Source organism: Diabrotica virgifera, chromosome 7 (genome assembly GCF_917563875.1).
Source record: "Diabrotica virgifera virgifera chromosome 7, PGI_DIABVI_V3a".
NCBI classification, from domain to species: domain Eukaryota; kingdom Metazoa; phylum Arthropoda; class Insecta; order Coleoptera; family Chrysomelidae; genus Diabrotica; species Diabrotica virgifera.
In genome coordinates, this window is record NC_065449.1 from 213,390,704 (window position 1) to 213,414,396 (window position 23,693).

General features: G+C 33.0%; 2 protein-coding genes across 2 annotated transcripts in view; both read right to left on the minus strand.

Annotated features, from left to right (window-relative positions):
• The window catches only part of LOC114331213 (G-protein coupled receptor Mth2-like), a 680,964-nt gene that overhangs the window by 487,656 nt on the left and 169,615 nt on the right, over positions 1-23,693 (minus strand). The gene's annotated exons all lie outside the window — the stretch shown is intronic.
• LOC114331214 (complex III assembly factor LYRM7) lies at positions 22,552-23,076 on the minus strand. The gene has a single exon (XM_028280711.2). The coding sequence runs from the start codon at positions 22,977-22,979 to the stop codon at positions 22,653-22,655; it is 327 nt and encodes a 108-aa protein (XP_028136512.1). The 5' UTR covers positions 22,980-23,076; the 3' UTR covers positions 22,552-22,652.

Here is a 23,693-nt window from a genome sequence, read left to right on the forward strand (position 1 = left end):
CTTGTGTATAGGAATTACTACCGTTTCTTTAAATTTGTCTGGGCATTCACCAGTTTTAAATATTAAATTTATTAGATCCATCAACGGTTTGGTGATTTGTTTATCTATAGTTCTTATTGTTTCTGTTCTAATGTTGTCAATACCGGGTGATTTGTTCGTTTTAAGTGTTTTAATAATTCCCTCAATTTCGCTTTCCGAGACCGGTCTTAAATACATAGAATGCATCACGTTATTATATTTAGGGAGATAAGATGTCGGTGGTATTATTTTTTTACCATAAGATTCTCCAATTTCTGTAAAATAACGAGCAAAAGAATTAGAGATAGCTCCACCATCTGTTACAGTAGTTCCTTCTTGTGTAATTATTTTTGTAATATTTTTTTCAGTTTCTTTACCTGTCAAAGTTTTAACAATATTCCACAAGTTTTTGGAAACATTCTTGTTTTTTTCAATTTCATTTCTAAAGTAATTTTTCTTGGCATTTTTTATTAATATATTCAGGTGTTTTCTATAATTTAAATACTCATTTTTTTTTTGTTAACGTTGTCAAGATCTTTGACATGTTTACGATACAAAAGATTTTTTGTGTTTAAAGTTACTTAATTTGTTGCTACGCAAACTGCAAAACAAGTGAAAATCGTTATTTGTTAATAACTTTTACTAAAACTACCTTAGAACTTTGGTGTTTCGCCCAAAGTTTGGTATTGGGGCATTTAACAAACCTTCAAAATTTGAGACCAATCCATTAATCAGTTTAAGAGTTATTCTAAATGTTTATCCCAGAGACCTTTATTTTGCAATTATATAAGACAGAAAATAATGAAGATATGGCAATTCTGCGTATGCCAAATGAAAGTAGAAAACTGATGCTATCAAAATGTACTAAAAAAAGATAAAATATTATCTAATATAGTCAAAAATTCTAATGCCAAATTTGTGAAATTTTGTAGTTTATAAACATTTAAAATAACTTTAAAAATATTGTCCGTAGAAAAAATCATTTTATATATTAGAAAAGCTGGCATTTTACACGAATTTTTAAAAATGTAGTTCATTTGGTGACTAGTCGTGGTAAGTAAAGGGGGAGTTGGGAGCCGACAAATGCACGTATTCATAAACAAAAAAAGGTAACTTAAAACTACTATCATTTTCTATATCTCGAGATCTACTGAATAGATTTTCATCGTTCTTTTTTTAATATGTATGTAATTTTTCTGTACATTACAAATATATGCAATTTGTCTAGACATTTATTAATTAATAAACAGTCTAATTTGTTTAAAGAATTTTTGAAAAAATAATTTTTTCCCAAAAATCCATGATTTTAATCATACTATCGTTATTAATCATAGAAAAAGTTAAGGTATACTTTAATAAATAAATTATTATCTAATAAAAATTATTTATTTATTAAAGTGTACTTTGACTTTTTCTATGATCATTAATGATGCTATAATTAAAAAATTTTTAGATTTTTGTATAAAGATACAGATTTTTGCAAAAAAAATATTTTTTCAAGAATTGTTTAAACAAATTAGACTGTTTATTAGTTAATAAATTTATAAACAAATTTTCTATTTGTAATGGACGTAGAAATTACATACAAATTAAAAAAGAATGATGAAAATCCATTGAGTTGATCCGGAGATACAAAAAATTATATTGGTTTGAAATTGCTTTTTGGGTATTTTAACTCGGTGGAATTGTAGGTTCCCCCTAGTAATCGTTTGAACTACAGTTTTGAAAAATCGTAGAGAGTGCTGTGAAAATACAATAGTTCTGCAATTTTTTTAAGAAAAAACACAAATCCCATTCTTTAAAATGGCATTAATGAGATTCCTTAATTATTATAAACAAATTAGCTGTGAATTAAAAAAGAACATATGGCTAACTTTGTCCCAAAACCCAGGCTAATTTTTTTTATTTGAAAATTCGTGTTAAAATACTATCTTTTCGAATATATAAAAAGATTGTTTCTACGGACAACATTTTTAAAGTTATTCTAAATGTTTATAAACAACAAAATTTCAAAAATTTGGCATTAGGATTTTTGACTATATTAATTTTTTTATCTTTTTTTAATACATTTTGATACTATCACTTTTCTACTTTCATTCGGCATACTCAGAATTGCCCTATCTTCATTATTTTCTGTCTTATCTTATTGCAAAATAAAGGTATCTGGGATAAACAAATAGAATAACTGTTAAACTAATTAATGGATCAGTCTCAAATTTTGAAGGTTTGTTAAGTACGCCAATACCCAACTTTGGGTGAAACACTAAAGTTCTAAGGTAGTTTTAGTAAAAGTTATTAATAAATAACGATTCCCACTTATTAACTTTTTAACTTTCAAAAATCCTTATTTTGAAGGTTTTTCAATGTTCAAAAAAACTGAATTTTGTAATTTTATGTCAACTATTACCTTTTGAATGGAGTGCAAAATATCGAAAAAATCGCTATTTTTGCACTAAATTGTTAATAATTAAAAAACGGACGCGAGCTCTAGGCAGGAAGCAGGTAGGTTTTCTTCCTATAGGTCTACAATAACTAAAAAAGTAGTCAGCTACTTGGATCTTTGAGTGTCCCGAGAAAATCCTTATTACTCTGCTGGACTATATACTAGAGCATCCGATATAAGGTCGATGGGGACCGAGCTGTTTAATGGAAAAAATTATTGGATATATGTAATTTAGTATGTCAACAATTACAAATAAACAAGGGGTGCCCAATCGAATTTTGTTCTGACTTTAATTAATTAATAATTAAAAAATTACTTTTTATAGATTACAAAAAATCGACACGGCAGATATTACTTTACTTATGTATTTGAGCCTTCAAAATCGACATCTTTCGTCCTTTTTTTGATTTTAAATTGTTTATAACTCAAAAACAATCAACTTAGGAGAAAAAATACAAAAGTCCTTTTTTGTTTAAAATGATCCACAAAATATTTAATAATATCTGCCTGGGACGAATTTTTTTTTAATTTATAAAAATATCAGGTATTTTTTAATTAATTATAGTCAGAACAAAATTAGATCGGCCCTTGTTTTTTGTAATCGTTAACATACTAAATTACATACACAATAATTTTTATTCATTAAACAGCTCAGTCCCGATCGACCTTATATCGTACGGTCAATCCATACCAAGTGGTCCAATAGGGTGTAACAAAAATACAGGTCATAAATTTAATCGCATATTCTGGGACCAAAAATAGTTCGATTGAACCTAACTTACCTTAGTACAAATGTGCACATAAAAAAAGTTACAGCCCTTTGAAGTTACAAAATGAAAATCGATTTTTTCCAATATATCGAAAACTATTAGAGATCTTTTATGGAAAATAGACATGTGGCATTCTTATGGTAGTAGTATCTTAAAAAAAATTATAGTGAAATTTGGACACCCCATAAAAATTTTATGGGGGTTTTGTTCCTATAAACCCCCCAAACTTTTGTGTAGGTTCCAATTTAATTATTATTGTAGTACCATTAGTTAAACACAATATTTTAAAAACTTTTTTGCCTCTTAGTTTTTTTTTTTCGAAAAGTCAGTTTTTATCGAGATATTTTGTATATGGCTAAGTGCGATTATGGAGACTTGGTAATATCAAAATTTATTTATGATTTACATTTTTAGGTATGTTTTGAACCATGTTAAAAAAGAAGTAATATCTCGATAAAAAGTGCCTTCTCGAAAAAATACAAAGAGGCAAAAAAGTTTTAAAACACTGTGTTTAACTAATGGTACCGCAGTAAAAGTTTAATTGGAACATACACAAACATTTGGAAGGTTTAAAGGAACAAAACCCCCATAAAATTTTTATGTAAACATATTAAAAAAGAAGCCGCAACTCGATAAAAACTGCCTTATCGAAAAAATACTAAGAGGAAAAAAAGTTTTAGAAATATTGAATTTAACTAACGGTACCACAATAATAATTTAATTGGAACGCACACAAAAGTTTGGGGGGGGGGGATTTAAGGGAACAAAACCTCCATAAAATTTTGATGGGGTGCACAAATTTCACTATAATTCTTTTTTAAGATGTTCCTGCAATAAGAATGCCACATGTCCATTTTCAATAAAAATCTCTAATAGTTTTCGATATATTCGAAAAAATCGATTTTCATTTTGTAACTTCAAAGGGCCGTAACTTTTTTCATGTGCATATTTGTACTAAGGTAAATTAGGTTCATTCGAACTATTTTTGGTCTCAGAATATGTGATTTAATTTATGACCTGTATTTTCGTTACACCCTGTAAATTAAGTTGGTTGCTTGACTATTTTTAATATTTTTTATTTTTCTACCTTTTAAACTTCAGCCTATAGAGACTACAGTTCCATTTATTTTATTTTTAAAAAATTTAGTTTGCCGATGACGGCCATTTTTGTTAAAGCGTATCGATAATTTTCACGGAAAACATAGCTTCGCTCTATAGCCAATATTTTCACTGAGGATTGTCCTAGAACAATAAATCAAAAACCAAACTTTTTAGAAAAGTATGCTCTAAAAAAACGGCCGGTAGCATTATTTAATTTCAAACTACCCTTAAGGCCTTCAATGAACCTCAAAATTTGAAAAGGTAAACTGATAAAATTCCATTTTCAGCATTTTTTTAACAACATAAGGCAAGCCGATAATGGTTTGAATTTTTTTCTGGAAAAGACATACGTACATACTTTAAATAAAAAAAGTTTGAGCTTTGAGACTTGAGTAAATTTTTTCAAAAAAATCTCAAAAATATAATTTTTTGAAAAATCTCAAAGTTTGACCCCTTATATCTCTGATTGGCACGGATGAAAAAAATTGAAATTTAGCTGAATGTTAGCCCCTAGCAAGTAGAATAAGGTGCAAAAATTTGAAGTTGCAGACTTACCTCATATAGGAGTTAAAGGCCTGAAAAAGTGGTCAAAAATCAAAATGGTCAAAATTTAAGCGTTTGCGGGCAGGGTAATTAAAATTCAAATAAACTGTCTAATGACATACAAATTAATTAATTTTCACCAGATTTCACAATGAATACAAATTTATACAGGGTGGGCGAAAGAAAAGAGTAGTTCAGCTTGATATTTGGCAGTTATTAGATTTTAAGGGAATGCCGAAACAGGTCGATTTTTATTTTTAAATTACAATTTTTAATATATATTTCATACGTCTTCATGACGTGTTATCGTCAGTGACGTCATCCCTCTGGGAGTAATGACATAATCGATGATTTTTTAAATGGCAATAGGGGTCGTATGTTATCTCATATGAAAGAGTGTTCAATTCTCTCTTCAGTAGTATAAACAGTAATATAATTATTTATACAGGGTGGCCAAAAAATAATTTTTGAATTAAATTAATTTATACAAAAAGAAGAATGTATGTAATTTATTTAACTCAAAATACATTTTATTACTGTCATAAAATAGAAAAAAAAATATTATTCGGCAAATAAACATTGCTTTTCGCTTAAATTAAATGTTGAAACTGTCAAGAGGTAGGTGGGAGGCTGTTTGTGATTTAATTTAAGCGAAAAGAAATGTTTATTTCTGAAATAAACATGTTTTCTATTTTCTGACAGCAGTACAATGTATTTTTAGTTGTCGCAAGACCCCTATTCCTATTTAAAAAAAATCATCCATTAGGTCATCATGCTGTCATGGATGACGTCACGTAGTATGAAATGTATCCCAAAAAGTTGCAATATAATAAAAATCAAAATGGACCTATTTCGGCCTTTCCTTAAAATCTAATAGGTAACTATTGCCAAATATCGAGGTGGACTCTTTTCTTTGGCCCACCCGGTATAAATTTGTATTCATTGTGAAATCTGGTGAAAATACATAAATTTTTATTTCATTATTAGACAGTTTATTTGAATTTTAATTACCCTGCCCGCAAAGGCTCAAATTTTGACCATTTTGATTTTTGACCATTTTTTCAGGCCTGTTACTCCTATATGACGTAAGTCTGCAACTCCAAATTTTTACTTCTTATTCTACTTGCTAGGGGCTAACATTCAGCAAAATTTCAAATTTTTTCATTCGTGCCCATCAGGGATATAAGTTTATTATAAGATTATCATCAAACTTTGACAGTTTTTAAAAAATTACATTTTTAAGATTTTTTTTGAAAAAGTTTACCTAAGTCTCAAAGCTTAAACTTTTTTTATTTAAAGTATGTACGTAGAGAAAACTTCCCAAAAGAATACTAACGGGAGGAGTAGGAGGAAAGAAGAAGAAAGGTAGACCGAAAACCAGATGGAAGAAAGATGTTGAAAAAAAAAAGACATAGAAGAACTGAAAATCACAAATTGGAAAAATAAAGCAGCAAATAGGAGAGATTGGAAATGAATAGTAAACCAAGCGATGGGCTTTCTAGGCCTGGAGAGTTAAACTATACGTATGTCTTTTCCAGAAAAAAAAAATACAAACCATTATCAGCTTGCCTTATGCTGTTAAAAAAATGCTGAAAATGGAATTTTATCAGTTTATCTTTTCCAACTTTGAGGTTCATTTAAGGCCTTACGGGTAGTTTGAAATTAAATAATGCTACAGGCCGTTTTTTAGAGCATACTTTTCTAAAAAGTTTGGTTTTTGATTTATTGTTCTAGGACAAACCTCAGTAAAAATATTGGCTAAAGAGCGAAGCCATGTTTTCCGTGAAAATGATCGACACGCTTTAACAAAAACGGCCGTCATCGGCAAACTAATTTTTTTAAAATAAAAAAATGCAATTTTGTACTCTCTATAGACTGAAGTTTAAAGGGCAGAAAGATAAAAAATATTGAAAATAGTCAAGCAACCACCTTTGGACCACTTGGCTTGTATTGACCCTATAGACAGACTATTATGAAATGAAAAAATGACATTATGGAGAGGGTTCGTGGGTGAGGCCAGCGAACTGCTCTCGATAAAGAAAATATTACAAAGCCTTGATGCAGGTCAAAAATGTTACTCAGCAAAACACGAAATAGGATAATGAATTAAGAACAGCATGCTGAAACACTAAGTCAAGGACAAATAGAGACCAAGAGACACTAATAGAAATGAACAAAATCAATACATATGCCCTTTAGGAAACCAGGAAGAAAGGACAACTAACTTTTCCAGTATCAAAATTTCTTACTGATATGCAGCGGAAAATACAGAGAGGATTATTGTAACTCATTACATCATTCAATCAATGTAACTAGTTAATCGAGAAGGAACTGATAAAGTGTGAATTATATTATCTTGGTAGGATATTTGCATCAGATTGTGGTGTTTTTCATAAGATATTGTGGTTACACCTATTAATTTTACTGAAAAAAGATTTCCTATTTTATTAGAAGTACCTACGCAATAATATACCACAGACTATATTACACACAGTGATGAGCGCGCTAATAACCGGCAGAATAACGCAAAAGATGTAAAAAAACACATTAAGAGCAAACAGTAGCGATCAACAGGTAGCAACAAACGCGTTCCAAGATTGCGGCTCTAATTTTGAATATTTTGTCGAGATATTTGGCACACATATTCGTAATATAATAAAGAATGGCGGTACAGAGCCCAATTTCAGGAATATGTTAGTACCTATGTGGAAATTGCTCTATAACTAAATAAAATATTGAAAAAAGGGGCCTGTACAGTTATTAAGAATGACAAAAAATACACTTTCTTCAAATAAACTTTTTTATCCCATGCCTAGATTTTGTGTCACATTGGAACTACTAAAAATCGGTTTTATTATAACAAGAAATCGAACGTCACTGACTTGGAAATATTTCGCGCCTATGTGTATAAAAATGATTGTTTTTGATTGTATAAACGTCACTGTCAGTGTCGAATTACCGACGCACTGTTGCCTCCATAGATATAACAGAATAGATTAGGCCAGTTCGAAAAATAGCGTAACGCGGAACAGTTCGGGTCGGTGGTCTATCTATCTCTCTCTAACGGCGCTCAGCTTTCTCTCTCTAGCATATGATGGCCGCCGCCTGTGTGTCACTGTCGTTCCGTTATTCCCACCTCTTGGTAGATACGCTCACACTCGCACGACAGACAAAGATAGCTAGACCACCGTACTTGATATCGGCGTTACACCCCGATGCATTGAGTGGCATATGACTAGCCTGATCTATTTTCTTTACATATCTCTGGTTGCCTCACTTTTGAACGTTCCAAGAACTTTCGTAATTTTGGAACGCGTTTGTTGCTACCTGTTGATCGCTACTGTGTGCTCTTAAGTTAAGGTTGGGAGATAAAAAGAACTGAAACTAGTGGAGGTGGGAGATTTAGCGATAAAAACTTATACATTTACATTCTACTTATTGTTTCCCACCTTTAGACCCATCAGATGAGTTTGGCAACTGCCACTGTGACAGTGACAGTTTTAGTTGACATACTTTTCTGATTCGTCTAAAGATGGGAAACAATAAATAGAATGCAAGTGTATAGGTTTTTATCGCTAAATCTCCCACCTCCATTAGTTTCAATTCAATTAATTTAGTAGAAAATTTAAACTCACACTTGACTATTTCTGTACTTCTAATGGCATTCTTAGAAAAACATTCAACATGAGTAGAGATAATGATTGTATAAACTACTATTCGAGTAATCGTGCTGGTCAACTATAATCTGACTGATTCGATTTCTGTCACTTTGACAGTGAAACTGGGTTAGGTTCGGTAGAGTTTATAAATTTTAATAATCAGTCGTATTTACTTAGTTAATTTTGGTTAAAATACGTCAATAAAATTTTTAAGTAATCATCTGTCAATATGGTTAACTTCTATCTATGAGTTCGCCAAACGTGTACATATTGCTCTGACTTTTCAATCATAGTGTATGAAATTACAGATTAGTATATTTTTACGAATTTACATTTATTTGCAGATAATGTCTGGAAAATTCATTAAGTTTATTTTCATTTTAATCACTTAACGCAGCTGACATAAACGACATTTTTTAAATTCCTGTTACTATTTAGGTCCACTGGCAACTTTAACATGGAGAAATTCATAATAGAGGAAAGGCACCAAATTTGAGACACTTTTTTTGAAAAACAAATATCAAACAGAATATTCAAAAGTTTTTAAAACATTTATTTCGAAAACTTAAATTTAATGTTTCTACAACACAACAAAAAATAAATAAAGCGAATAAGACATATATTTTTGCAAAAAAAAATACATTTAATTTTTTTGCGACATTTAATATTAAAAATAAAAGGTCGCCTAATTTGAGGTAGCCAGGTATCCAAATTTGAGACAGGTACCCCAATTTGAGATACTATTCAAAAAAGCCCTTTCCTTCGCAGAAAAGGCAAATAAATGTGCTGGACTTTATTTCTCCATAGTCTTCATGTGTCCACCTGCCACATTGGTAACACTTTGCCCATCGTTCTCCATATTTATCGTCGGAAAATTTTCCGGTGCAAAATAGACATTCTGCGTCGTTTTCTCCACTTCCGTCGGACGATGAATCAGCTAATGGAAAGTCTTTGCTGCTATCTGAACTTGAACTCGAAGAAACTTTCCGTGTCCTTCTTGATGTTTTGCCTTTTGATGTAGAAGGTTGATCTACGTCTTCGTGTACTGCTATTTCTTCTTCGGACGTTGCTGTTTTTCTGATCTAACACTTTTTGTTTAATTGTTTTTTTCTGGAGCTAATACACAATCCAAGTTTAGCTAGGGTACTAGTTTTTTTGCTTTTTTCTTCTGAAAACTTTGCTCTAATTCTTCTTTGTAGGGTGTTAGAGTAATTACTGAAGCCTTTCCTGATCTGGCATGTGGCTTTTTAGTGGTGTCTCTCTTGTATGCAGGGATCGGACAGATGTCTTTCGGAAACACAAGTTGTTGATGAGGTAGTGGTGGACTAGGAGTTCTATGTTCTCGCATTGGATGATTTGGTTGTTCATGGTTTGGTTCTATTATTTGTTCGTCCCTTTCGTTTCGTGTTTCCTAGTGCTCTTGAATTCCAAATTCAAAGTCCCTAAAAATATGGCGACAAATAGGGACCAGTCCCGTTTTTCGGAAACTATTGCAAGATATTTCCATCGTCGCAGCTTTGTTATATGCTTTACAAAAAATACTGGCAATGGCATAAGGCGACACAACACTCAACCGATTTTCTCTAAGCCAGTTTTCTATGTCTTGTGCGTATAGTAAGTTTTCAATTTCAACAGTGCCATAAAAGCAACATCCAACGGTGCATTTTATGTGTAGAATGTGGTGGGAGGCAAATAATCGTCGCATGATTCTGTTTGGCCAAATCTATTAGAGCAACGTTTCTCGTATGAGAATAGTGGCCATCAAGGACGCGAAGAACAGGGTCTGCAGCTGAAGGTATAGTGAATTTTATGAAGTGTTGTAGCCATCTAGTGAAAATATCGGCCTGTACCCAACCTGACACATGGCATTCTGCGACTGCTCCAGTGGAAGCTCCTAGCATCAACTCTGTTTTCATATTTTTTCCAGGGAAGATTAAAAATGGTTGTACGAAAACTCCTGCAGCATTCATACATGTAATAACAGTAATCAGCTTGCTCCTTTCTGCTGAAGTATGTGACGAAACCTGCTTCTTTCCTCTCATAGAAATGACTTTGCTATATTTGTCTGAACAATTGTAATACCTGTTTCGTCTACATTGAATATACGTTGTGCAGGGTTAGTAAGCTTAAGATATTCTGGTTCATACAGGTCAAAGAACTTGGATACATTTTCATGAGTAAACGATTTTACTCGAGCAGATGACATTCCCTGAGGAGTACGCATTGAAAGCGTCGGATGCCTTTTCAGAAAGAGTCTCAACCATTTCTTTCCGGCTGATTTTTTGACTACGCTAAATGGATGTGGTATTAGTTTCGTATTGCAAGTTGAAATGCCAGTCGTTTTATATCACGCGCTCTTAGCCCGAAATAACATTGCTCCGTTGTTAGGGCATACTCAACCAACTCGTTTTCTAATTCCAAAGGAAGAATAGGTCGGCGGCCAATTGAATACCCTTTTGGTACTCCAAAAACTTTTGAGGCCTTCAAATAGCCCATATCTCTATTTCTTACTGTATTTACAGCCCGTATCATATCATTTGCATTCCATTTTTTATTTTTTGGCGGCATCTACAAACAAAAAAATTTATAAAAATAAAAATTTTACACGGGGTCCTAATTTGAGGCACTCTCAAATTTGGAACCTACAGGTGTCTCAAATTAGGATTTTTCCGTCAATAAATAAAACGGATTTTTGTTAGTTATGTATGCCATACAATTACTGTTTAATTTGCATAAAATGTATTAACTAATATTAAACTACCAAAAAAAATTACTGGAGTAAATGTAATCATCTTACCTTGATGTATTGTAAGTTTTTATAAATTCTGAAAAACTTTTTGTATGGTGTAAATCAAATTAACGTCGACAAAACAACAACGGTCACTTCTAAGCGCCAACTAAAAGCTGATCTTCCAACTACTAACTTCACAAAATGATCAGTTTTCAATATTTTCACTAGATGTCAACCCATCGTACACAAATATACGACGGTGTCTCAAATTAGGCGCCTGTCTCAAATTTGGTGCCTTTCCTCTACTACAGTTGAGTCCGAGAATCTTTACCCGTGCTTCATCATTTAAAGCATACGAAATAAGTCGATGATAAGTCGGAAATTGAAATTTACTAAACGCAACAGCAAGTCACTTACTGTCACTGTCACTACTAAACGCAACAGCAAGTGACAGTAAGTGACTTGCTGTTGCGTTTAGTAAATTTCAATTTCCGACTTATCATCGACTTATTTCGTATGCTTTAAATGATGACGCACGGGTAAAGATTCCCGGACTCAACTCTATATTTGCTTACTCATTATTTTTGTATTATTAATATATATCAAATAATTAATTACGGTAGTAATAGTAACATTTATCACCAATAAATATATATTATCAGAAAAAGAATAACATCACAAAAATTTTTGGACACATTCTTACGTAGCGAAAAATAGTACGGTGGGGTAGTAGTCACATCCGTTTATTTTCAGTATTAACTTAGTTTAGACTTTGTTTTGACTAGAAATTTTAGATTTGATTCGTATGCATATCATCGATGACGCATGGGTATTCTTTCATTTTTCCGACTGTATGTATTATATTGGTTCTGTATACAGGGGAGTTCGTTAAGGGGTTTCCGAAAAAAAATCTATACTTAGAAAAACTCGAAATTGTCAGATTAAGATAAGGTAAGTTAAGTACATGCAAATGCAAAACAGTTTATATTTCAAAAATCTGACGGTTTGAGCGGGCGTAAGGAAACGGGTAGGTCACAAAGTTTCACAAGAGAAAAGTGAATATTTTGAGAAATAAACGTCAGATCGAAAAACTAAAAAATACTTTTTTAATATTTTTCAAAAATCTATCACATTAGACCAAAACATCAGATCGAAAAATTGCAACATACACGTAGGTATTCAATATTTTTGAAAAATCTATCGAATTCTTATTTCCGTAAACATATAATATTATGAAATTAAACAACAAATATACCAATATTTCGAAATCTTGCTTATTTTTCCACATAATACTTATTAAACGTAGCGGTAAAATCAGGGCCGCACTGGCTCAATAAAAGCTTCAACCTTAATTCTAAACGGATTATATTAGGCCTCTCTTATAAGCTTTTTAAATCAAACGTTTTTAAAATCCTAATGCATGTAAAGTTTTTTATTATCTACTAGAGAAAAAATCTGCAATATGCCTAGTAATAATACGCATAGATATGGCAATAAGCGTTTTTTCTCTCAATGAAGCTTATGACATGTAGAGTATCATTCCAATGAATAGGTACTATGTTTTAAAGTTGTCTAAACCTAAGGTAAACATTGTTTATATGAATTTATAAACATGTCTTAAAATCTATGGACGGATGGCACTAGAAGTTTTAGTCTACGGACTACATTGGTCTCGCGCACATTTCAAGTCAAGTCAAATTTATTGATCATATGCGACATTATACAAAGTACATGTATGAGACAAGCCAAAGTTACAGACATACATCTTAAAAGTATATTAATTAATAAATACGATAAAACATACTTAAAACTTATTTAGTTGGGCGGCTAACCGATTTAGGTGCACTGACACTCTTTCACTATATAGGGCTTTTCATTCACAGTCATTTGTTTCGAGCTTCTGTCATATGTTGTATAAACCTTGTATATTAATAATTATACACAGATTATACAATATGTGACAGAAGCTCGAAACAAATGACAATCAATGAAAAGCCCTATAGTTGACACTAAAAGGATGTATTGCTTCTTTGATAGACAAGGCGAAACCGGCGGGTTCGTTGGAAAAATATTCCCATGAGATTGTTTTGCATAATCATATTCGTGAGACATCCCAGAATAAGGTTCAAGAAGTCGCCCAGGTAAAAAGTGGTCCGAATTTTTTTTTTTAATTTTTTTTAAATCAAATTACAAAAATCCATATTTTCGGCCAGGCTATATTTTTTTAGGTTTTTTTGACCATTCTGGACCAAAAAGGTCTCTTATAATTTTTCTCTAAAGTTGCTCGTTTTCGAGTTACAAGCAATTTAAAATTGAAAAAAACGAAAAATGGCGATTTTTAAGGCTTAATAACTCGGTTAAAAATTTATTATTATAAAATTCAGAAACTGACCAAATCAAAGATTAAAGCTTCCACTACATGATCCTGAAGAAATTTGTGTCATTAATTTATTACTAAGCTGTTATTTTTAATTATTAATAATGAGCCGTAAGATCGTATTGACGCAACTGTAAATGTGAGTGCGAGTAAGATGCACCATTGACTGCCGGAATGGCATCTCTCTCGCACTCATCATTGCCGGCCGCCTAATACGTGCATGGCGCTCATTATTTTTACTTAAAAATAACAGCTTAGTGATAACATAATGACAAAAATTTCTTCAGGATCTTGTAGGGCCGGCTTTAAACTTTTATTTGATCACTTTCTGACTTTCATGATAATAACTTTTAACCGAGTTATTAAGCCTTAAAAATCGCCATTTTTCGTTGTTTTCAATTTTAAATTGCTTATAACTCGAAAACGAGCAACTTTAGAGAAACATTATAAGAGACCTTTTTTTGTCCAGAATGGCCCAAAAAACCTAAAAAAATGTGTCCGAGCCCAAAATATTGATTTTTGCAATTTGATTAAAAAAAATTGAAAAAAAATTTGGACCACTTTTCACGTGGGCGACTTCTTGAACCTTATTCTGGGATGTCTCACGAATATGATTATGCAAAAAAATCCCATGGGAATATTTTTTCCAACGAACCCGCCGGTTTCGCGTTGTCTATGATCGATTCTGAAATGTTTCGATATTGACGTAGAAGGGAACGTCAACCCTAGCTCGCAGTATTTTTTTTTTTTGGAAGCTCTGCAAGATGGATATATCTATTGATTGGAACAAAATAGAAAAGAGGTCAAAATGCATAGTCCTTGGTAACTATCTATAAAATGAGCTTTTAACAATTTATAAAGCAAACAGACCGTTAAATAGCTCACATGGGACAATCTACAATTTACATTTATCACCTGTCCGCTTATTTAGATAAAAATCCAACAGAATCTCTGCTTCCTGGATGTGTTGGAGTTAATAGCAGTTCCCCACAGCTGGATTCCGTAGGTCCACACAGGTTTGAAGATTGTTTTGTATAAAAATATTTTGTTGTTTAGTAAGAGTTTTTACCTTTATTTTAGTAAGAGTTTAATACTTTGTTGTTTAGTAAGTATAAATATATGTTTCTTAGTTTGAGGTTAAGTTGCTTGCGTATGTGTTTTGTTCAAGTTAGTCGCCGATCCAGGTGCATGCCGAGGTATTTGGCGCTATCAGATTGCGGAAGTTGTCAATTAACAAACTGAACAGAAAGACATGTTTCTCTATATATATATATATATATATATATATATATATATATATATATATATATATATATATATATATATATATATATATATAATCGGTTTATAACGTTCTACGACGTCTTCCGATTCCCAATCGCCATTGCTCTCGATCGTAGCACATGTCTTCGTTCAAGCCTCTTTCTCCGATTTCCCTATGGATTCCTTCTATCCAGCTTTTCCTAGGTCTTCCTCTCTTCCGCCGTCCTTTTGGTGCCCATCGTAGCACTTGCTTGGGTAATCTGTCTTCTTCCATACGTTGTACGTGGCCAAACCATCTTAGTTGCTTTGTTTTTATATCGTCCATTATTGTATGCTTTACATCCATTAAATGCATGTTTCTCTGCAGAGGGTAAACGTCACGTGTGTTGAGTTCAATCCATTTGCTTTAATACGCCATCTTTTTAGCCAGTTGGACCATGTTCAGACTAGTTTGCAAGTATCTAGAGTTTGATGTTGGATCAGTGTGGGACGCTAAAATAGCTGGTGGTTAGTCGTGTTGATGGCACTTCTGCAGTATACAATAGGTACAGGATCGGTCAAAGCACGCTACCTTTTGGAACTTCTAAATTTATTAGAAATACATATTTATTTGGAACTAAAACGTCACTATCATAATAATAGAAAAAATTCGCTTCAAAAATTAAGCGAACGGTAGCTGCATGCTGCATCATATTTAGATCAAGGTTCTAAAATTTTGGTATGGATTAGACTGTTGGTTGGCGGGCCAGTCCGGTCTTGGGCAAACTATTTTAAATGTTATTTTTTCAATTAGACAATTTTTGTATATTTACTTTATTACGAAGGTAAACATCCAAGCTTTCAAAAATTGAACTAGTATATTCCGAAATTGTTTCCTTTAATAACTGATTGATTTTTGAGTTTATATAGGATATGTAAAATGTAAATATACCTACTTTTATTTTAGTTGTAGACAGAAACAAACTTTCATGTTTGCTTTCATGAATTACTAATTGTACGAATCCATAAATCTTGACTGAGAGACACAACTCTAAATAATAAAGTAAAACTAATTATAAATACGTACCTACCCACTATATAATCTACAGTGAGCATCACGCCTAATGTGAAATAACAAATTTGACAAAAAAAACCTTGTATTATCTATTACTTCAATAGCTCGGCCGAGGAGCCGAGGGATTTGTTACTTTTCTAATCACCGTAAAGCTGAGGGGAAAAAGAATTAATTTCAGGGCAGAGTTTTTCATGGTGAGTTTTAGGACTTTCACCTTCCCAAACCGTCCCAAGAGGGCTGGGTCCTCTTAACAATATTGAGGGTGTGTAATCATTGATTACACTCTTTTCTAGGTAACCCTGTTGAAACTGAACCCAGAGGATCTAGGCTGGAGATGTAGTCGATAAATAATCCTTAAGTCAAGCCATGCGATACCGTGGTGAAGGCTATAAGGCATTAGGGAAGAGTTGAGACAACAGTCGTACTCCTTCCTATTTATAGACCTTGCTCTCGCAAGCGGTCTCTGCGAAAAGTGGACTCTATTTCCCTAGCTACTCGTGGGATCAATATGGTAAACAAGAGATAAAAAGAAAAAAACTCAGAGTCAAAGGGTTTATTAAGCCGATAGGCCAGTGAACTTTAAAGTCAAAACCACGGTTCATAAAGCCGAAGGGCAGGGAACTTTTAGAGAAAATCCGAACACCGAAAGGCCAGGATGTTCTCAAAAAATCTCACAAGCTGGAAGGCAAGGAGCCACAAAGTCTGTCTGAGTAACAGTGTTGGAAGACACTGTTACTTAACTTTACTCAACGTTACAACTGTTGTTGATCTTATGAGAGAAAAGAGAGATTAAGGCTACAAAGCTATCTGTCATCTCTATAGCCAAAATCAGTAAGCTGGTGAAACACAGCCAATAGGTATTACATATAAGCCAAAAGGGCTGTAATAAAGGCCAATTTCATCAAAAAGCTGTGGTCAAAGCCATTAGATGCCATGACAAAACAAAAACAAACACAGAAGGCCAAATGTCCAAAAAAACCAAGGTCAGACGAAAGCACATCACCCGAAAGCCAACGCAAAGGAAAACGACCAAAAACCAAGGGTGTGACTTTTAGCGAAGCTTCCGCTTTTGTTAAGGTTGCAGCAGTACTAACAGAAGCCAAGATGGACGTAGATAAGCTTAAGTCACTCCAAAAAGCCATCTTGATGGCTTATGAAGAAATTCCGAAAGCAGGACCTCAAGTTCGCTTCCTGAAGAGTGCCCATACCACACGATTGGTCTCCCGCAGTCTTTAACTGTGTGAACTATATAGGTGCCAGATGGCTAAACGAGGTGATTCCAACCCTACGGCCTTGGGAGTGTGAATCTCTCAGGGCTTTGGGAGGTATTAAATTCAAAAAGATCGTTAATAGACTACGAATAAGTAACCATGGGATTAGTACCTACACATCTGAAGACTGAGGTGGCAAACCTTCCGACTAAAGAGTTTTATGGACCATCTCGATTGAGTCTGAATCTCTAGAAGAGCTCCAGAAACTACAAATGTCACCCTTCTGCTGGTGCGGGAAAGTTGTGGGAAATTTAAGTTAATTATAAATTTAATATTGTTGGTTGTTGGAATAATATCTTTAGACTGAACAGTGCATATTGTATCTACACCTTACACCTTTCATTAATCGAAACTTTGTGTCTTCTATGGTATTTTCTTTAAATAGCCTATCCATGGGATAAGACGGGGATTCCCTGAGTCCTTTATTGTTCAATCTGATCATGGATGAAATAATAAAAAAAGTGAGAACTAAAAAATGATCCCAAATGGGAGAAAAATAACTTAAAACAATCTGCTATGCAGACGATACAATACCTACTAATCTCTCAAGGTGAAAATTACTTACAACCTATGCTGCACCAATTTAATGTAACTCGCAGAAAATTTAACATGTTAATTTGCCCAAAAAAGACAAAATGCATGTACTCCAGCCACTGCGCATCCGCTAGGAAAAATATTCCGATTCGGATTTTTTGCACAATCTTACTCAAAAAAATCTTACTCAAACATCTTTTAACAAATTTGCATGTTGCCAGGACCAAAAGTGGGTCAAAAATTTTTTAAACGTTTTTTTTTTGTTTTTTTCCTAAAAATATTTTTTTGCATGGAACAAAGTTTTTTTCGTTTTTTTTTAGGTTTTTTGAATCATTCCAAACAGAAAAGGTCGACTTTTCTCTAAAGTTGATAGTTTTTGACATAATATAAGCGATTAAAAATTGAAAAATTGCGAAATCGGCCATTTTTAACCTTCAAAAACTATGTGAAAAACTTAAAATTTGAATGTTGCCAAGGTAGGTAGATATGTTTTAAATATCGATTGATGAAATCCCGAAGAGTTGTTTGCAATACAGTATTCAAAATTTTGTTTTTTAATTTCTATGGTGTATGGTGCAAATCAGTATGGTGCAAATGAAAGGAATAAATTCGTTATTTCGTAAACCGGCGAATTTAAGGAAAAACCCGAAACAGGTCGATTTTTATTTTTAAGTTATGATATTGTGGCATATATGGTATACTAGTGACGTCATCCGTCTGGGCGTGATGACGTAATCGATGATTTTTTTAAATAAGTATTAGGGGTCGTGTGGTAGCGCATTTGAAAGGTTCTTCAATTCTATATTCAGTAGTGTAAACATTTACATAATTATTTATACAGGGTGTCCAAAAAATTGTATTAAATTAAATTATTTGACAAAAAAAGGAGTAGAAGGACATCCTGTATAAATAATTATATAAATATTTATATTATTGAATAGAGAATTGAAGAACCTTTCAAATGAGCTAGCACACGACCCCTATTCTTATTTAAAAAATCATCGATACGTCATCACGCCCAGATGGATGACGTCACTAGTATACCATATATGCCACAATATCATAATTTAAAAATAAAAATCGACCTGTTTCGGAATTTTTCCTTAAAGTCGCCGGTTTAAGAAATAACGAATTTATTCCTTTCATTTGCACCATACTGTCGGTAGAAAATAGTGTCGCGCACGCTTGATTCGCAATTAAAAAACAAAGGTATTTTGAATATTGTATTGCAAAAAACTCTTCGGGATTTCATCAATCGATATTTAAAGAATATCTATCTACCTTGGCAACATTCAAATTTTCAGTTTTTCATATAGTTTTTGGGGGTTAAAAATGGCCAATTTCGCAATTTTTCATCGTTTATATGTTAAAAACTATCAACTTTAGGGAAATGTCACTACAGACCTTTTTTGTTTGGAATGATCCAAAATACCTAAAAAAAATCTTTCTTCCATGCAAAAAAAATAATTTTCCGAAAAAAACAAAAAAAAAACGTTTAAAAAATTTTTGACCCACTTTTGGTCCTGGCAACATGCAAATTTGTTAAAAGGGGTCCTTTCTGAGTAAGATTGTGCTAAAAATCCGAATCGGAATATTTTTCCTAGCGGATGCGCAGTGGCTTTCTGTACTAATGGTTATCTAATAAGATGTAAATTGGAGCTGAAGGGACAGATAGTAGAACAAGTGATGGAGTTTAAACGTCAAGGCATCACACTATCTAGCTACTGAACGCTCGAAACGGAAGTGGAAGATCAAGTGAAAAGAGTAAACAGAGCCGCCCGTTTTCCGTTGCCTGAATGACACAATATGGAGAAATAAATATATCGGAAAAGAAATGAAAGGCAGAATTTACAAAACAGGCGTTAGACAAATAGTGACATATGCGACAAGAACACGACCTGGCACAGAGAAGACAAAAAAATTGCTCGAAACAGGGGATATGAAACCCTTCGAAAAATCTATGGTTAGACACTATGGGACAGAGCTAAAAGTACAGATAAACGACGGAGGTGAAAGGTGGAGAACATTAATAACTGGGTGAAAAGCAGAAGACTAAATTGGAACGACCACGTAAGCCGAATGACAACAAATAGAGTGGTAAGAACGGAGAGAGACGGTTCCCCAATAGGAAGACGATCAGTGGGAAGACCATGAAAACGATGGTATGACAACGTACTAAAGGCACATTGAAAAAACAGAGTCGTGTCTATACAAAAAGAAAGAAAGGCTGGTTCATTCTGGGATGTATAATTTTAAGAAAATGTTCCGAAATAGTCATCATTTATCCAATATAAAACCTCTGTAACTTAACATTTTACATCAAATACCCTACTGGATAGGCAACTCTTTAAACAAAACCACAAATTAAAAAACATCAATAATAGAGGCAACTAAAGCTTGATTAATTCTGGATTTTAAAATTAAAATATGTCCAAATAGGCTTGTATCCCCAAATTGAACATTGGGTAGGGCTGCCAAATACTTTGGAGCCAAAGGCAAATATGATAGTGGAATGGTGGGCTGCAACAATGTTGTAAGCGACAGAATTGAGATTATGCAGGAGATGAAAAAAACATATTGGGTCTATTGAATAAAAAGAAGTATTGGCTTTTACTTACAAATATTTAAGTATTTACTTAATAGTAATTGATTAAAGTTATTTCTTTAATGCTTTGTTCAATTACTATTAAATCAATACTTAAATACGAGGAAGTAAGAGTAAATACTTCTTTTTATTCAATAGACCCATTGACATGATTGACAAGCTATTTATGAACATACGGATACCAACATTGCGGTACGAAAAACTCGGGGAAAGCAAAATTTTTTAGCCAGATTGAAAGATGCTCGCATTGGTCTTTGGATATACAATAATATTGCATTAAAACCTCGCTTTGACTCAATATGTCGCTTACAACATTGTTGCAGCCCACCATTCAATTATAGAAAATTTAAGAGTAAAAATCTATAACTTATGTAGATCCACTGCAATATTAATATATTTCATCAGCTAGAACTTTATCAGATCTCTTTCATTGCCATGTATTTATGTTCTTGTAAGATGTTCTGCCAGTCTGTCGAGATTCTTTTGTCGTTCACATACTAGCCTAGAGTCCACCTAAGGGCTTATAAGAGCCCCTAAGGCTTCAGTTTGAAAGTCTTTCTTAATTTTTATTGCGCAGTGCAAAAATCTCTGCCAGAAATACAGAGGTAGGTATATTCTCCTAGTGCATTTTAATATCACTACTCCTAGCCTATTGGAATTGAAATGTTTAAATTTCCACCGCTACTATCAGGGTACTTTAAGGTCAGAAATAATCATCCATTTGGTACCTACAATTTCATTTATATGTTCTTATCTACCTACCCATATTGTCCAGCTGAGTGAGTGAACCCATTATATTGATAATTTCATATAGGAAAGGACTGTCAAATATTAGATTGAATAAAAAAACTTTATACAAGAAAATCTGGTCCTGGATGATGAAGGACATCCTAGCTCAAGGACCATGCAAATGGAAAAAGTAAAAAATCATGCTACGGGTCACCAATGTTCTTGGAGAACAAGGCACTTATAAAAGAAAAAATTTTATATACATTTAACAATATAGAAAATTATATGGGTAAATCAGTATAAAATTTATTACTTAGCTACTATATGTATTTTGAGATCTCTACAGAGTATTTCAGGTTGAAACAGGAGAATTGGCCTCTCTAAAAACCTCCAAGTGAATAGAGTCCACAAGTAGTCTACATAGTTCACCACATCACTGTATGGATTTTAATGATGAGTCAATTGTTATTGTGGACTGGTTTGATACACTTAGCACTAGTTGTGTATATGTATTAAAAGGGTAATAAAACGTATCATTGGTAATGTTTCGATTTAATGTAAGCTTTTAGTTGTTTTGTGTATTTTTTTCCTTAGATTGCATTTTATTAACTTGTTAGTCTTACTTTTACCTACTTAGTTGTAGATCTTTACAAACTAGCATATTTAGAGACATGTAGCAGATAAATAAAGAAAATAATCACATACATGTAGCCATGAATTCATAAAATTTATAAAATATGTGCACCCAAATACATACATGTACGATATATCTACTAAAAGTGTTTTTACATTTTGTCAATAATGCTCTTTGGGAACTGGTTGATTAGGTTACTATGTTTGTATTACCTAAAATTTACATTAAATATTTATGCTTTATGCTATAATATGACTTTGAATTTTGGTGTAACAGAAGAATACTACGAATATCTTTGATTCAAAGAATGTCAAATGTGCAAATAACTAGAAAGAGAGGAAATAATATTAACACCTTGGCTGCGTTTAGAGATATTTATACTTACGTTGAGTGTGTTACGAGGCATATATGTACTGTATACCACACTAGCCACAGTGCGTTATGAATGACACAGTCGACACAGCCAACTGTTAGTATAATACAAGGTCTATTTGCCCCATAACGCAGCCAAGATGTTAACTATCAGAAGACGAAAACTTAGAACATTTTAAAATACTTAGAACTGGTTATTACAATTTATTATGCACGGTAATATTTAAGCAAAGCAAAATATGGGAAGAAAAATAATATCCTGATTTAATAACTTGAAGGATTGGTTTGAATGTAGTAGTCAGTGCAAAACTGTTCCAAGCAGCCGTTGACAGCATTTGCATTGCCACGATGCTTCCAACCTTCAACAGAAGCTGAAACTTGAAGAAGAAGATGCTAAATTATTTTGACATTAGAATGCTACACTATGGAAAGAAATTTTTGAAAAAGTATAAAACAACAAATATATATTTACTAAATATACATTGATCACAAACTCAGATAAAAACTAAATTCAGTCTTTGGTTAAAACAATTATTTAAACTACCTATTTAATTGTTCTGTTTACTAGCACATTCATTAAAAGGAACATTCTCCAATTTTACAGTTTCATCTCTTATTTTAGCTTCGAAAACGCCAGGTTTCACTTCTTTTGCTTGTATTACCGTGGTTCTCAACTCCTTTTCAACCTCCTCGGAATACTTTACCAATTCTTCAATAGCTCCTGGATCAGAAACATGTTTACACTTTTTGTACTCTTCATTGATTTTGTTTCTAGCTTCTGTTAAAGCGATTATATCACCATCAAATATATTTTTTCTCGTTTTGTGTATATTTTTAAAGCTTTGGAGAACCCTTGCTCTGAGAGGCCCTGACATTTTATAAAATAAGATTTAAAATTGAGTCGCTAAAATTGTTTTCCGACCTTACATAATTAAAGATAACCTCACTCACATTGTCACTGTCACTGTCCACTGTCAGTGGTCAGGTGGTCAGATCATAGAGGTATATATTAACATAGAGGGAGCCTACCTTCCGCGCTTCCTGACGACAAGATCTCATGGACTGGTTTGCTGCATCTCTTTCTAACACATTGTATCAAAAATCTATGACGACATTCAGTGTGAACATAGGCACGGAAGAGTAGGACAACTGTAGCAGCTTTACTATGCGTAAGAGTGAAACAGCACTAATCCAAATAAAAAAGATGGTGTCGTCACTTCGCTCTGAATGACACTCTCTCTAGGGAGACACGGTTAAACACAGTATAGGTAAGCGTCATAAAGTTAGCGAAACGGTTTTTTCAAAGTCGTTATTTTGACTTCTACCATAGCTCAAAAAATTGCACCTCGTTTGCGGATAATTGCACCATTCAAAATTTCATTTGCGGAGTTTCCGTTTTCGAGATATAAGCAAATCAAAAGTGGAGATTTCGGCGCAGCGCTAAAAATAAATGTCGATTTTCAGGGTATAAAATGCCGTAAAGTCACTAAATAACCATATCAAAAAATTGCACCTCGTTTGCGGATTATGAATAAACTGGTTTTAATTGAAAATTGAGAAAATTGAAAATGTTATAAAGGAAAAACGAT

What these genes read in the sequence shown, in the direction of transcription:
- LOC114331214 (XM_028280711.2), bottom strand. Translation starts at nt 22,979, where the DNA reads ATGTCAGGGCCTCTCAGAGCAAGGGTTCTCCAAAGCTTTAAAAATATA.